General features: G+C 35.6%; 1 protein-coding gene across 6 annotated transcripts; it reads left to right on the top strand.

Moving 5' to 3' along the window:
* On the top strand, window positions 1–12,536 carry PSAT1 (phospholipid sterol acyl transferase 1). 6 transcript variants are annotated; one of them, XR_015193570.1, is made up of 16 exons: window positions 1–351; window positions 1,077–1,212; window positions 1,471–1,615; window positions 1,843–2,012; window positions 2,099–2,175; window positions 3,637–3,850; window positions 3,940–4,114; window positions 5,862–5,958; window positions 7,540–7,634; window positions 8,851–8,902; window positions 9,019–9,090; window positions 10,163–10,334; window positions 11,420–11,520; window positions 11,599–11,683; window positions 11,966–12,055; window positions 12,139–12,536. XR_015193570.1 is itself a non-coding variant. In XM_086558370.1 (16 exons), the coding sequence occupies exons 1-15, from the start codon at window positions 82–84 to the stop codon at window positions 12,045–12,047; spliced, it is 1,947 nt and encodes a 648-aa protein (XP_086414496.1). In that variant the 5' UTR covers window positions 2–81; the 3' UTR covers window positions 12,048–12,055; window positions 12,139–12,536. The 6 variants fall into 6 exon arrangements, 2 of the variants coding, with proteins under 2 accessions (XP_086414496.1, XP_086414497.1); XM_086558370.1 differs by having other exon boundaries at window positions 2–351; window positions 11,416–11,520; XR_015193572.1 differs by lacking the exon at window positions 10,163–10,334 and having other exon boundaries at window positions 11,416–11,520.
* Window positions 12,537–13,219: the final 683 nt, after the last annotated feature.

Raw genomic sequence — 13,219 nt, 5'->3', positions numbered from 1 at the left:
CTCTGTCTCTATCTGTGTACCAGAAAACAGGAACAACTGCTCTCTCTCTCCCTCTCCCTCTCTGCCCTTGTTATAGAGAGAATGGTCAGTAAGCATAACAGGCCACCACCCTTTTCTCCTCTTTGTCAACTTGTTTTTTCATTTCTTCTTGTTGAAACTCTGCTGCACACAAGCTTTGTAAATGGAGGAGGAGGAGGAGGAGGAGGGTTCTCTGGGGACTATTCTAAGCTATCTGGGATTATAATACCTGGTTATGCTTCCACCCAACTTCGAGCTTGGTCCATTCTTGACTGCCCTTACTCTCCTTTTGATTTCAATCCTCTTGATTCTGTTTGGCTTGACACCACCAAAGTAACTTTCTTTCTTTCTTTCTTAGAAGACAAAAATAATACTAAAGATCCTCTCTTTATGATGAATGTTTCGATATTTTTTTATTAAATATTTGATATTTTGATAATACTTTCAGTTGTTTCTTAGTTTTAGACCTTCTTTGAGAATGGTGCAACTATAAAAGTGTGTAGAAACAGCATTTGTTTATACATTTTTTAGATACATATGTGAACTAACAATCACTATGAAATGAGTATATGAGTTGTTGTCGTGATTTCATTTTGCTATTTATAAACTCCCCGCTTCCCCAATAAAAAGAAATATAAAAGACCTTTCCCATTCTCTTGTTTTGCACTTCGTAAAAAGTTCAAGATTGAGCTAAATGGAGTGTAGCAATTGGTATGGAATATTGTGGTACGATGATGTGCTGGGAATTAATAAGAAAAACAATGTGCATTTGTTGTGTCTTTTATTAGGTTTGGCCACGGTGTTCAGTGCTGCGGATCACTCCCTATGTTGTGCGACTGCTTTGATTAAATCTATCACTTAGCTCTTAACAAAGAAATTGACTGATCAAATATGTGCCTTACATGTTTATAAAGGGGAAAAAAGGATTTCAGTAAAATTTATATTGTAGTTGTTGATCAGATTCGCATTGTTGTTGGCTGGAATGAGAGTGAGCCGATGGTATGATGATCGTGTTCAGTCCTATTGATGATCTTAAAGTATGCTTATGTTTTTTGCAGCTTCTTTCTGCTGTAAATTGTTGGCTCAAGTGCATGGTGCTGGATCCTTACAATCAGACAGACCACCCAGAATGCAAATCACGACCTGACAGTGGTCTTTCAGCCATTACTGAAATTGATCCAGGTTACATAACAGGTAGCTTTGTTCTCCAGAAGTTGGTCTATTTTCACAAGTGGTCGTAATGAGCTGTGAGGGAACTATCAACAGTAAAGCACGATCTTTGGAAGAAACCTGACATAGAGTTTGTAAAATGGGATTTTTGTCATCATGAGCATAAAAATAAGTTAAAAAGGAACTTATACCATATAATTATGCTAGGTGGAACTGCACACTTTAATAGAAATATGTTTCCTTTGATGGAGTATTCTCATGTGAAAATGATACGTGATTCAGGTCCTCTTTCTTCGGTGTGGAAAGAATGGGTTAAATGGTGCATTGAATTTGGTATCGAGGCAAATGCAATCCTTGCTGCTCCCTATGATTGGAGGTTGTCAGCGTCAATGCTTGAGGAGAGAGATCTTTACTTTCACAAGCTAAAGTTCGTATATCTTACACTTATCACTTGCTGCATACAACTTCCCTAGCTACAATTTGTTTGTGTAGTTGTGTTATTTTTTGTTACAAAAATAACTGTATTTCCTGGTACATGATGTTGGAAATGTTGAATATTCTCACTACAGTAAATGCTACTTTTTGTAGCATGAAGCTATGCAGTAATAGTTACTATAAATATGAATTTAGTCTTGAAATTCTCAATTTTTGCAGACTGACCTTTGAAACTTCCCTTAGACTTCGTGGGGGGCCTTCATTGGTCTTCGCTCATTCGTTGGGAAACAATGTCTTCCGATACTTTTTGGAATGGCTGAAGCTAGAAATTGCTCCAAAAAAGTATGTCCAGTGGCTCGATGACCACATACACGCCTATTTTGCAGTTGGTATGTCTTTCTCAAAACCAGATTAGATCAATTCCAAGTTCCTGGTATTTTCCATAACTAATAAGGTCGTGATTCTTTGCTTTAAGGGGCGCCTCTTCTTGGTTCCTCTGGAACAGTCAAAGCAGCACTTTCTGGAGAGACATTTGGCTTGCCCGTTGCTGAGGTCTCTCTCTCTCTCTCTCGTATCAAATGCATTCTACTTTGTTTGCTAATTGTGTCAAGGTTTCCCAATTTATTCTATACCACGTTTAGGCCCGTTCAGGTTATCCAAAATCAGTTTTGTTGATAAGTTGAATTATGTGAATAAAGTTGTGGGGATGCTTAAGATCAAGCTAACGTGGATTGAATAAGTTTTAAGCCACTTTTACTAACGAAAATGTGACCTTGAAGTAGAGTAGGACTTGTATTAGTTGACCGAAACACTGATTTTAGGTTTTAGCTGATTGTTTGACTGGATACTGCTTGTATGAACTAAGTTGGCTCTGTAATTGCTTGAGTGGTTACCGAAGAATAAGTCTTGGATGGTTGAAATTTTCAGAGACCTTTATACTCACATAGGATGGGGTCATCTTATGTAGGAAATATGGCACAGTGACAACTCTTTGGCTTTCATAATGGCTGTTATAAACAGAAAGAAAACTTGCACAACAAAGATATGATGTTTATGAAGTTATGGATCGTCCCACAGTCTGCAAAGTAAAAGTGTAAGTGAGTAAAAAACTATTAAATTGGGTTTAGCACAGTACATAACATTTATATGTTGTATATCCGTTATATAAGTCAATGGTATCATTCGAGTTTCACCCTGGACTTGAACTCATAAGGCTGTATTGTACTGCATTTCATACAATATGCTTATGAGACTTGTAGACTTGTACTCCATATGCCTGCTCAAGTACACATTCTGTAATGTGGAGTTTGTTCACTCACTTATCTAGTTATCTCTGTGTGTGTGTCCTTGTGGGTTTGTTTATATTATTTTGTGCTATGTATCTTTTATCCCCCTTTCGAATCCAATTCACACTCCCCCCCCCCTCCCTGTACTGGCGGAGAGTGGACCCAGTTCTTGGTAGCAACTCCCAGAGTTCAACTGCTTAAGCAGCTGTTACTGTGAACCTGGGATATTGTGCTATGGTTTGAGTTTATCCCTCTTTCATCGAATAATATTTCTCCTGCCCAGGGACTTGCGTTTATTATGTATTTTCGATCATCTATATATACAAGAGGCCTACCTTTTGAGATTAAAGATGTTTTTCCCCTAGTGTTTTTTTTATTTTTTTATTTTTTTTATTGGTAGGCCTGTTTTAAATGAGATCAGTAACTCTTTGATGCTGGTGGGGTTCGAGCCCCAGACCTTTGGTATCATCACCCAAAGGTTTTACCGACTTTGCTAGTTGGCACCTGCTTTTTTCCCCTAGTTTCTGATTCAAAACAGCTTGAACCTTTACCAATAAAAACACAGATAGAAAACAAGAAATTGCCCTACTTTTTCATAAAAGTTCACACTTATTGCTTACTAATAGTGGTCCAGTTGCTTTCAATTTCTTCTTGGTACTTTTGGAATCAGATTGTGGATATGATTGAAAAATATATGTATTAACACATTGTTTTTGCAATACGTCAGGGAACAGTTCGACTATTGTTTAATACGTATGGTTCTGCAGTATGGATGATGCCATTCTCGAAGTACTGTAGGACCGATAATGTGTACTGGAAGCATTTCTTTGAGGGAAAGGGCACGGGAAATCACAAATACCACTGTGATGACATGGAATTTCGGCTTAATTACTCTGGATGGCCGACAAATATTGTAAATATTGAAGTCCCTTCCATGCGAGGTGCATCTTAAGATCTTATGCATCTAATTAATGGTAAGCAGTTTATTTTTGGTACCTCTGAATGTTTATAAGTACCATTCTATTTGCAGGCATTGATGCTTATCCATCAATTTCAGAAGTAGCACAGAGCAATCTTTCTGGCATGGAATGTGGGCTCCCTACTCAGCTATCCTTTTCTGCTAGGGAAGTGGCTGATGGAACTCTTTTCAGAGCAATAAAAGATTATGATCCTGTTACTGAAAAACTCTTGTATCAACTACAGAAGTGAGTACCTTCCATTCAGTCTCTTTAATTCCTATTGCATTAGCTTCCCGACGTTGGGCGTAGAATTGTTTCTCCAGGAGGTGAATTATGACACTAAAATTATGTCTTTGACAGCTTTGTGATAATACGACATGATTTGTGATAATACGATTATGTTTGTGAATAACACAACATTGGGAGGAAAATCCAGAGTCCAATTGTTCTTTTTCAGAGAAATATCTTGTTTTTTTCATCGATTAAGTTAAATATTTCTTTTTCAGAAAACACATAAAAGTAATGTTTCTTTCTAGGAAAGATCTCACTATCTCAGGGAAATATTAATGGTATCAATGGGTTGAGGCGTTGATCTGTGACGTGTTAGACTAAGAATGATTGGGGATCTTATGTCTGTATTTCTGTAATAAGTTGAGAATATTTTTCTTGGGTAGAAAGTATAATTTATTTATTCATTTTTTTTCACTTTTACCTCCTCCACTTTCCTTGTAACTTGATCTTCATTACTTAATAAAGTGGTAGGGGTTTTCTCGCCCCCCAAGTCATGTTCTTGAGAAAAAAAAAAAAACTTTTTAGGAAGGATGGCTAGTTAATTTCTGTATAAATTATTTTTTCCGGGTTGTTGGTGTTGTGTGTGTGAAGTTGGAGAGAAGGGGGGGAGGCGTTGCTGTCGTGTTTTTGACTAGAACAGGGGGTGATTTCTGAAAGAGTGTAGATAGGAGTTCAAAGCACGTGAGTGGATCTGGAGGTGGGTGACCATTATTATTTAATAAGGGAGTAAGTTTTGCCCCAATCTAAGGGAGTATTGGTTAAGCGATTAAGGTTTAGAATGTGGAACATCTTTTTGTTGATTTTCCAGTGACGTGATTAAAGCTGACACATCGGTGTGTCTTGGTCGCGATCAATTATAGGGATGACTTTAGTGTTTTCTTATATTGATTTCTTGTTTTTGAAGTAGACTAATGACCGGGCTCTCTATTCTGGATTGCAGTGGGGAGTCATTCTGTATGTTGTCTTTTTTGTTTTTTATATGTTTTGTCACCATAACTTGTTTGGCACTTATGCCCATAGTACAAAATATCGTGATATGTTTAGAGATATATAAGACTGCAAATATTGGCGATATTTACGATATTGGCGATATTCTGAGATATATTGTGATATTTGGGGATATTTGGCAATATTTTGGTTACGTAACAATTTTATTTAATATTTACCATTATATTTCAAATAAATATAAATTATATATCGTGATATATCAAGAAATATCTATAATATCCACGATATTTCTTGATATTTTAGATATATCCACGATATTTGCATATGAAACAATGTAAAATATCCCCAAAGAAGGGATATATCCACAATACATATCAAGAAATTGAGTATCGATAAATACCCATATCCCGATATTTTATACTATGCTTATGACTGTGTAAACTAGTAGATCTTCTATATTAAAAATAAAAATTCTTCAAGAATAGTTCTTCTCCTTTTTTTTCCCCCTTTTTGCACCAATTGCAAAATGCAAAGGCCTCTGCATCTCCTTTCACAAAATCGTAGTTTCACCTCTTCATTCTACGTTATATGATCTGTCCAAGATATGCGAATCAAGTTCCTCTTGGATGTTTGGATCAAGGGCTAGCGTTTGGATATGGTTGATACCTTCGGATCTTTGGTCTTTATGGAATAAGAAAAACAATACTTTCTGATTGGATCTCCAAACTTATCCTTGCATTATTGTTTATTTCAGGTTATATCATGATCCAGTGCTGAATCCTCTTACACCATGGGATAGACCACCTTTGAAGAACATATTCTGTATATATGGAATAGATTCAAAGACTGAGGTATGATCTTTTACTCTAACTGTTGATACGCTCAGACCTTGTGATTGATCAAGTATTCTTCTCAAGTTATCTTGTAACTTTTTCACTCTTTAAACTAGTTATTATCACGTGACTTGTGCAGATTTAGAAAACAAAATTAAATAATTCAGGAGAGTGTCATTCTTTGTGCTTATATGATCTGTCATCCCTGTAATTAAATAACATAAAATATGTTGGAATACTCAGAGTATCATTAGTACGGCCCATTTTTACGTTAAATATATATTACAAAGGTGAGAAGCTGTAAAAAGCAGATGTAAAGATGGGGTGTTCAACAAGCTTCCTCCTATCTATATTGTTTATAGTTCATACTATCTATCCTGCCTCGCTTGGCTAACATGTTCATCAAAAAAGATTGGTCATAACCTTAATTAAAACCCGGATAATCCCTGTTTAACTGTGTTTAGGTGGCCAAGTGAACTAAACCTTTAACTACTTCTTGGTAAAGTGTTTGTCAACCTAATTTACTTTCTAGGACTTGAGCAGTTGAGCCTGGATCTCAGATGTTTGACAGACATCTGAGATTTTTCAGTAGTTATATGTGTGTGTTTGATTTTTTTCGAAGTATATTACATTTGCTCATATAAGTCCCAGATTCTCCTTTCCCAGTCTTAGATTTTTTTTCACCCTCTTCACACTACCAAAGGGTGCTGCAAATTTTCAGTAGTTATATGTGTGTGTTTGATTTTTTTCCTTTGCAATTAGTTTGTATTTTTTTCATTCATAAAAGAGGTGAGGGAGGGTATCGCCTTACAATACAGACAAGAGTAAAACAGACAAAGGCAACAAGAGGCCAGAAGCTATCCCAGTCAACAAAAACACAAGCTAGAAAAGAATTCTTAACAACTATATTCCGATAAAAGGAACAAGCCTCCCAAAGTTCAGATCCCTTAACAACTATTATGAGATGTCTCTTCATTGAAAGGAAGCAGAGAAATCAAAATGGCGAGAGATCTTCTTGGCAAAGTGAAATTTGGTCCCCTACATTACTTGGCTTTATCTTTGACTATTACCGGTCAAAAAGAAAATAAATAATAAAAAAAAATAGAATTAGAAATGAAAAGGAAAAAAAATAAGGAAAAACGATTTTCAAAGCCTTGTCTCTGATTGTGGATGTCCAATTGTAAAGTGTAGCTTTTATTTCGAGCATGTGGCATCTAGTGAAGCTAACGTATTGCTAGTGTGAAACTAATCAAACTATTGGTTAGCTTTATAAATTCAATCTAGAAAGAGTGCTACGCGCTGAGCCACTAATCAACATAACATGGGTGCTAATGATAAAGATTAATTATAATATCTTTTGGAATCAACAGTTGAAAGATGCATTGTATACATGGGCTGTAGTTTTAATTGAGAAAGATTTTTGTTATTGTGGCTCCATAATTTTGACCATACCTTAGCCGGAATAGTCGCTCTTTTCAATTCTCTTTTGGGTGTTTGGATTTTTTTTTTTATCAAGTAGGATTGGTTGTGGATTTTCTGTTTTTTGATAGACAGTATTCAGATGATTAATACTTTAGGTATCTTTACACTGATGAACAGGTCGGGTACTATTTCGCTCCAAGTGGCAAACCATATCCCGATAACTGGATCATAACTGATGTCATTTATGAAAATGAAGGAGCTTTATTTTCTAGGCAAGTGTAAATCTTAGATAACAATCATATCAAGATCACATCTGTAGACATGCTTGAGAGATACTTAAAGAGTTTTATTTAATATGTATACAGGTTCAGTTTTCATACTAATGATTTATTTTGTAAGAGGATTAGTTTTTCCTTAAAGTTAGGGGCATGAAGGAACCTGGTGTTTATATCTTCAACATTTTTTTTCTAGTAATTTTTCTTTGAAAGCAAAGTATCACGTTCTCTATTCAACATATAAAGCATCTACTTTCTTGTACTACTGTATAAAGTGATATAAAGAAGCATGTGTGGCAACATATTTGAGTATATCTGTTGACAAAACAAGAAATAGCTGGTAAGTAAAACATGATACATGAGGTAGGAAGATGAAAGTGTCCACCAACTACTCACGAAGTATCTGGTACCAGTTTTGGTACCACCTGGTTCATATTTGAAAGATTGGGTTACTTTAGTATAAATGTGACATGTTAAACGCCGAGGTGGGGGTGGGAAATACACTAGTCCAATTGGTTTTAAAAATGTGTGCTTCCCTTTTTGAACAAAGCATTTGCCTTAGAGAAAGGCCCTTCCCTAAAATGCTGAAGGCTATATTACAACTTCTTCTTGCTGTGAGCCATGCCAATGCATAAAACGCTGTTCTCAAGGTTAAAGGCTTAAAAGGATTATATTCTTAGTTCTCTCCTAGCAACTAGGGACTTCTCATTTTGGAATTATTTTCTTCCTCTATCCAGCACTGTGAAATTTTCTGCTGCCAACCTGAACCAAACACCATTAACAAAAACCTGAGATAAACATATGAATGAGGAGTGTAACACACATTATGAAAATATGTTTAGTAATATCGAATTATTCATAGAGTAGTTTTAGTTTGTTTCCGTCTTTTATTTACTTCATGTAACATGGATATGGTATTTAGAGTTTTTACATTTTAAAAAATGTACCAAACACATCTTCCACCTTGACAGTTATTGTAGCACGTAGAGTTCTGTCTCCATTAATTTTTAAAGCTTTCTGTAATTGTTTTTTCTGAAAGTTTATGCGTGCATGATATGTCCCTGGGTCAGCTACTCTGAAGTGTCTTTTGACCCCTATTACTTAACTGAGCTCCGGTATAGATTTTCATGTCAATCGTAGATAGCTAGTACAAGGTATTCCTGGAAATGTTGACTGCTTAGTGATCTCATACCCCTGTTATAATTGTGATCAGGTCAGGAAATTTAGTTAGTGGGAATCCAGGAGTTGCAAGTGGGGATGAGACGGTAGGCTTGGAAGCAATTTTGTTCTTTTGTGCTCAATTTTTGAAACTCAAATATTTTTGTTACTCTTTTTTATTATTAATTTTTTCCCCTTGGAGCTCACAAAATAATCTTGGCAGGTCCCATATCATTCCCTATCATGGTGCAAGACTTGGCTTGGGCCAAATGTTAACATAACAAGGGCTCCTCAGGTATCACATATATTTATTTCTTTTTTTGATCGACCGCAGGTATCGTGTATCGTGTATCACTGTTAGATCTCTCCCAACTTATTCAGTTGAAGGTATCTGATGTTGTGAGATAGTTGGTCTTATTTTCAGTTTTGCCACTTGGTTTCTAGGATTTGGTTCTCCTTGAAAAGTTTGTTTTTTCTTTAAAGCCTTGATTTATTATTATTATTATTATTATTATTATTATTATTATTTTGTTTGAAATGAGAAGACTTTGCATGACAGTATAATCTGACGTAGTATGCACGGGTCTGAAAGTTCCTTTTTTCTTAAGCGGTTAGGAAGTTCCTATGTTTGTGTTTAGGAAGTTCCTATGAGCTTATTGTTCTTAAATAGGAATCTAATTTAACTGTTTACTTTTAAGAAGAGAGGAAGTCATCAGTCCAACTGGCAGCAAGCATACAAGTATACTCAATACTCCAACAGGTTCACATATAGTTTACATATAATTAATTTTATAAGCTCTTATGTGTTGCACCAGTTGGATTAGTGACTTAGAATCTTTTCACAACTTCCAAGACTAAGGCCTATTATTTTGATATTAATATGAGTTTAAGATTGATACAATTTTCTCTTTTTAATTTTTGACAAGCTCATCTAAAGTATGAATGAAGCCAATTGCCAGCTTAGAAATAAAAATATTTTGGGGCTGGTAAACAAATTATATAACTTACCATACTATCAGAGTTTCAGGTTATTCTATATCCTGTTCTGTTCTGTTCTTCTGATGTAATTTATAACAATTATAAGATACCTACTAGGCTCAAGATAAGCATGTGGCCCCATTTCTTCTGTTCCCAATTACCGAATCTTGATATGAACACTTAAAAATATTAGTTTTGCCTGCAACTTTATTACTCAATGACTGACCTTGAATTCAAGCACTTGTGGTTTGAAGAACCAAATGACTGTACATTTGGTAATCTTGGTTTCGAGTGACTTTTATTTCTGTGATTCTTCTTCTTTGTTGTCCTAAGCCATGGACTTCTTAGATATTAGTTTCATATATAAAGAAGTTTGCTAAAAACTGCAGTCAGAGCATGATGGATCTGATGTACAAGTGAACCTGAATGTGGAGCATCGTCACGATGCTGATATTGTTCCAAATATGGCGAGGAGGGACCCTCGTGTAAAGTACATAACCTATTATGAAGATTCTGAAAGTCTTCCAGAAAGAAGAACAGCCATTTGGGAGATTGACAGAGGTAGGATGATGATTGCATGTTTACATAGTGCACGGAAGACTATCCTCCAGATAAATCTTTCCTTTATAGCTTTTTCTTGATCTAGGATTTAAAGATGGATACTGATGCCACATTAAAATCAATCAAACTATTTTATATATAAGGTCTTCGGCTTTAAACATCTCGTATGGTGACTAACGGAGACAAAAGAAAATGAAAACTTCCAGCAAAGGTTTGACTAAAGTTTGTTGTTTAGTAGTCTCACAGTATTAGATATGCAATCAGATGAACTACTAAAATTTTGAAGATGGTAACAAGTAAGAGTAGTCTCTACTACCAGAAAAAGGAATATCAGCAATATACATCTTATGAAGTCCATCCATGATGGGCTGGAGAAGACGAATTGTTTTTCGTCTAGAAAAACGTAATATTCAAACGAAAGAACAGTTAATTTTTACGTTTTATTGGTGTGTAAAGAGACCAAGTTATTCTTGAGTCTGTTGAACTATATAGTAATTGTGGCAATGTCTATTGGTGATTCTGATGTAATTTTTAATTTGTTTTCTATTATCGGTATATAATAGACCATATGATGGTCTTTTCATATCCAATCAAAAGGTACAGTATGTAGAATGAGATGGCCTACAATACAAGGGAAGGAAACAAAACAACACAAACCCTCTCAACCCAATATACAACCCTTTCTTAACCCAAGTTTCTCATGCCCTCGAGCCATGGTAGACTCTCATCTACAGACAAAGTGAGAAATTGTTATCCCTAGTCTTCCCGTTCACTCAAGTTTCTCATGCCCTCTAGCCATGATAGACCAAAACATTGACAATTCTGGGTGAGAATATGGCTATTCTGCTTCAGTAAATTTAGAGGCTTTACCTGTTTAGGTTTCCATTTGAGTAGTTTAAATTTATTCACCATAACCCATTTGTCGTTTCTCAAAAGTATATTTTCCTGTTAAAAACATAGTCTTTTAGTATCTGGATCTGGTGTGCATATTCCAATGCAGCTTACTGCTTGTTGTGACAAGTAACTCTCTTGTTCAACTTGAGAAATTCAACTGGTTTATCTAACTTGTTTCTTTATGTAGCTAGTCATAGGAATATCGTTCGTTCTCCCGTTCTGATGCGAGAGTTGTGGCTCCAAATGTGGCACGATATTCATGGTGGCACAAAATCAAAGTTTGTAACAAAAGGTGAATCCTAATTTATTTTTCTTTACTTATTTCTCACTCTTATTGAACATGCACTTTATATGAATATCGCTTGAACAGCTAAACGCGGGCCTTTGAGAAACGGGGATTGTTACTGGGATTATGGGAAAGCTAGGTGTGCCTGGCCTGAACATTGTGAATATAGGTCACCTCTCTCTCTCTCTCTCACAACACACAAACATGCACACATACGCACATGCCAACACCTGTGATTGCAAATAGTTGATCCCTGAATCCAATAAATTGATAGCGATGAGGATATGAGTATGTTCTGCTCATTTAACCTATTAACCATGAATGTGATCTCTCCTGTTTAGTATTCATGTTTAGGAAATTCTCGTATTTGTAAATTATTCAAAGTTGCACATTTTACTATGAACAAAGCAATATCTGGTGAGATTGTTCTTACAATCGTGTGGCCATTCAGATATGTTTTTGGGGACGTTCACCTTGGACAGAGCTGTAGGTTAAAGAACTCTTCAGCTGATCTCCTCTTGCACTATTTGTAGTTCTGGAGGTACTTGATGTTCTCCTGAAATTTAATCATGCTTATTTATTTATTCTTGGCTTCGGAATGATGGTATAATGCATTGAACTCAGGTTGCCTTCCTAACTGCCAGAGGACTATACTAAGATCAAATATCTTCACCAGTACACAAAACTCTACGTTTGGCCCGGTCTGTGTGACGAAAAACTATGGCCATTTGTTGATTTGCATAGCGCATGGATCTGAGATTGCATAATTTTTTACCGCCAAGGCATGGATATGAGATTGCTTAATTTTTGACCGCCAAGGCTGATCTGCTGTTGTGACCGTCTAGAGTTTTGTATCATGTACCAAATGGTGCCTCAGTATCTTTACTATGATATCACTTTTGTATTATTTTTTAGTGCACTGAATGCCAAACGGTGCCTCTGTACCACTATTTGGCGCTGTGCACAAATGTCATGCAAATTACTTTGCACTGTCATTTTTAATGGTATCAAATTTTCTGTCACCCGCGGTGGATAAAATGTCAACTTGTTTTATTGACCATGCGTAATTATCCAAAACAAAAATGTTGCTTTGTTGAATTGGATTGTGCTCCTATTAACTCACAACTATATATTACTCTTACTACTAACAGCAGGCATTACACACTCTTAATTGTGGAATGCTTTAAATGCGATGCAGGATGAGAAGGTCTATTTTTAGGATATTTTTAGAATCAGTAAGTTGATTAGTAGTTTCTTTTATTGAGTTTAATTAGATTTAGAAGTCTAGCTTATTTCTTGGTTATCAAGTTTGGGCTAATTATATAAAGAGGCAATGTAGTTTGTTTAGAATGATCCAATTATCAAATCTCCAAAAATCTAAATACTTTCTCTTTCAATTTCTACAATTATTCAAACTTTAATTTTTATTCTTGATTCTATTATCTCTTTTGAGGATCTCTGTATCTTTTAATCTCTTTCAAAACATTTGTCCCTCATCAAAATGTGAGGGCACAACTTGCACATTTTGACGTCTAAATCCTGTCACCTGATTACGTATTGGCCATTTGGCCGCGTGCTTACTGCTTAAAATCCTTATTGTGCATGGAGTGCGGAAGGCATGTGACTATATTCTCTATTAACTCTTGTAAGAATTGAATATGATAATAGCATAATACCAAGTTACTTAAAAATGCAAATCTGCAAG

The sequence above is a fragment of the Coptis chinensis genome, chromosome 4, assembly GCF_015680905.1.
Source record: "Coptis chinensis isolate HL-2020 chromosome 4, ASM1568090v1, whole genome shotgun sequence".
Taxonomy (NCBI): domain Eukaryota; kingdom Viridiplantae; phylum Streptophyta; class Magnoliopsida; order Ranunculales; family Ranunculaceae; genus Coptis; species Coptis chinensis.
The sequence above is the reverse complement of the archived record's forward strand: the minus strand, read 5'-3'. Positions and strand labels throughout refer to the sequence as shown.

What these genes read in the sequence shown, in the direction of transcription:
- PSAT1 (XM_086558370.1), top strand. Translation starts at nt 82, where the DNA reads ATGGTCAGTAAGCATAACAGGCCACCACCCTTTTCTCCTCTTTGTCAA. An exon ending in TTGGCTTGCCCGTTGCTGAG is followed by an intron (nt 2,176 to 3,636) that starts GTCTCTCTCTCT and finishes GCAATACGTCAG; the next exon opens with GGAACAGTTCGACTATTGTT. An exon ending in GAATAGATTCAAAGACTGAG is followed by an intron (nt 5,959 to 7,539) that starts GTATGATCTTTT and finishes ACTGATGAACAG; the next exon opens with GTCGGGTACTATTTCGCTCC.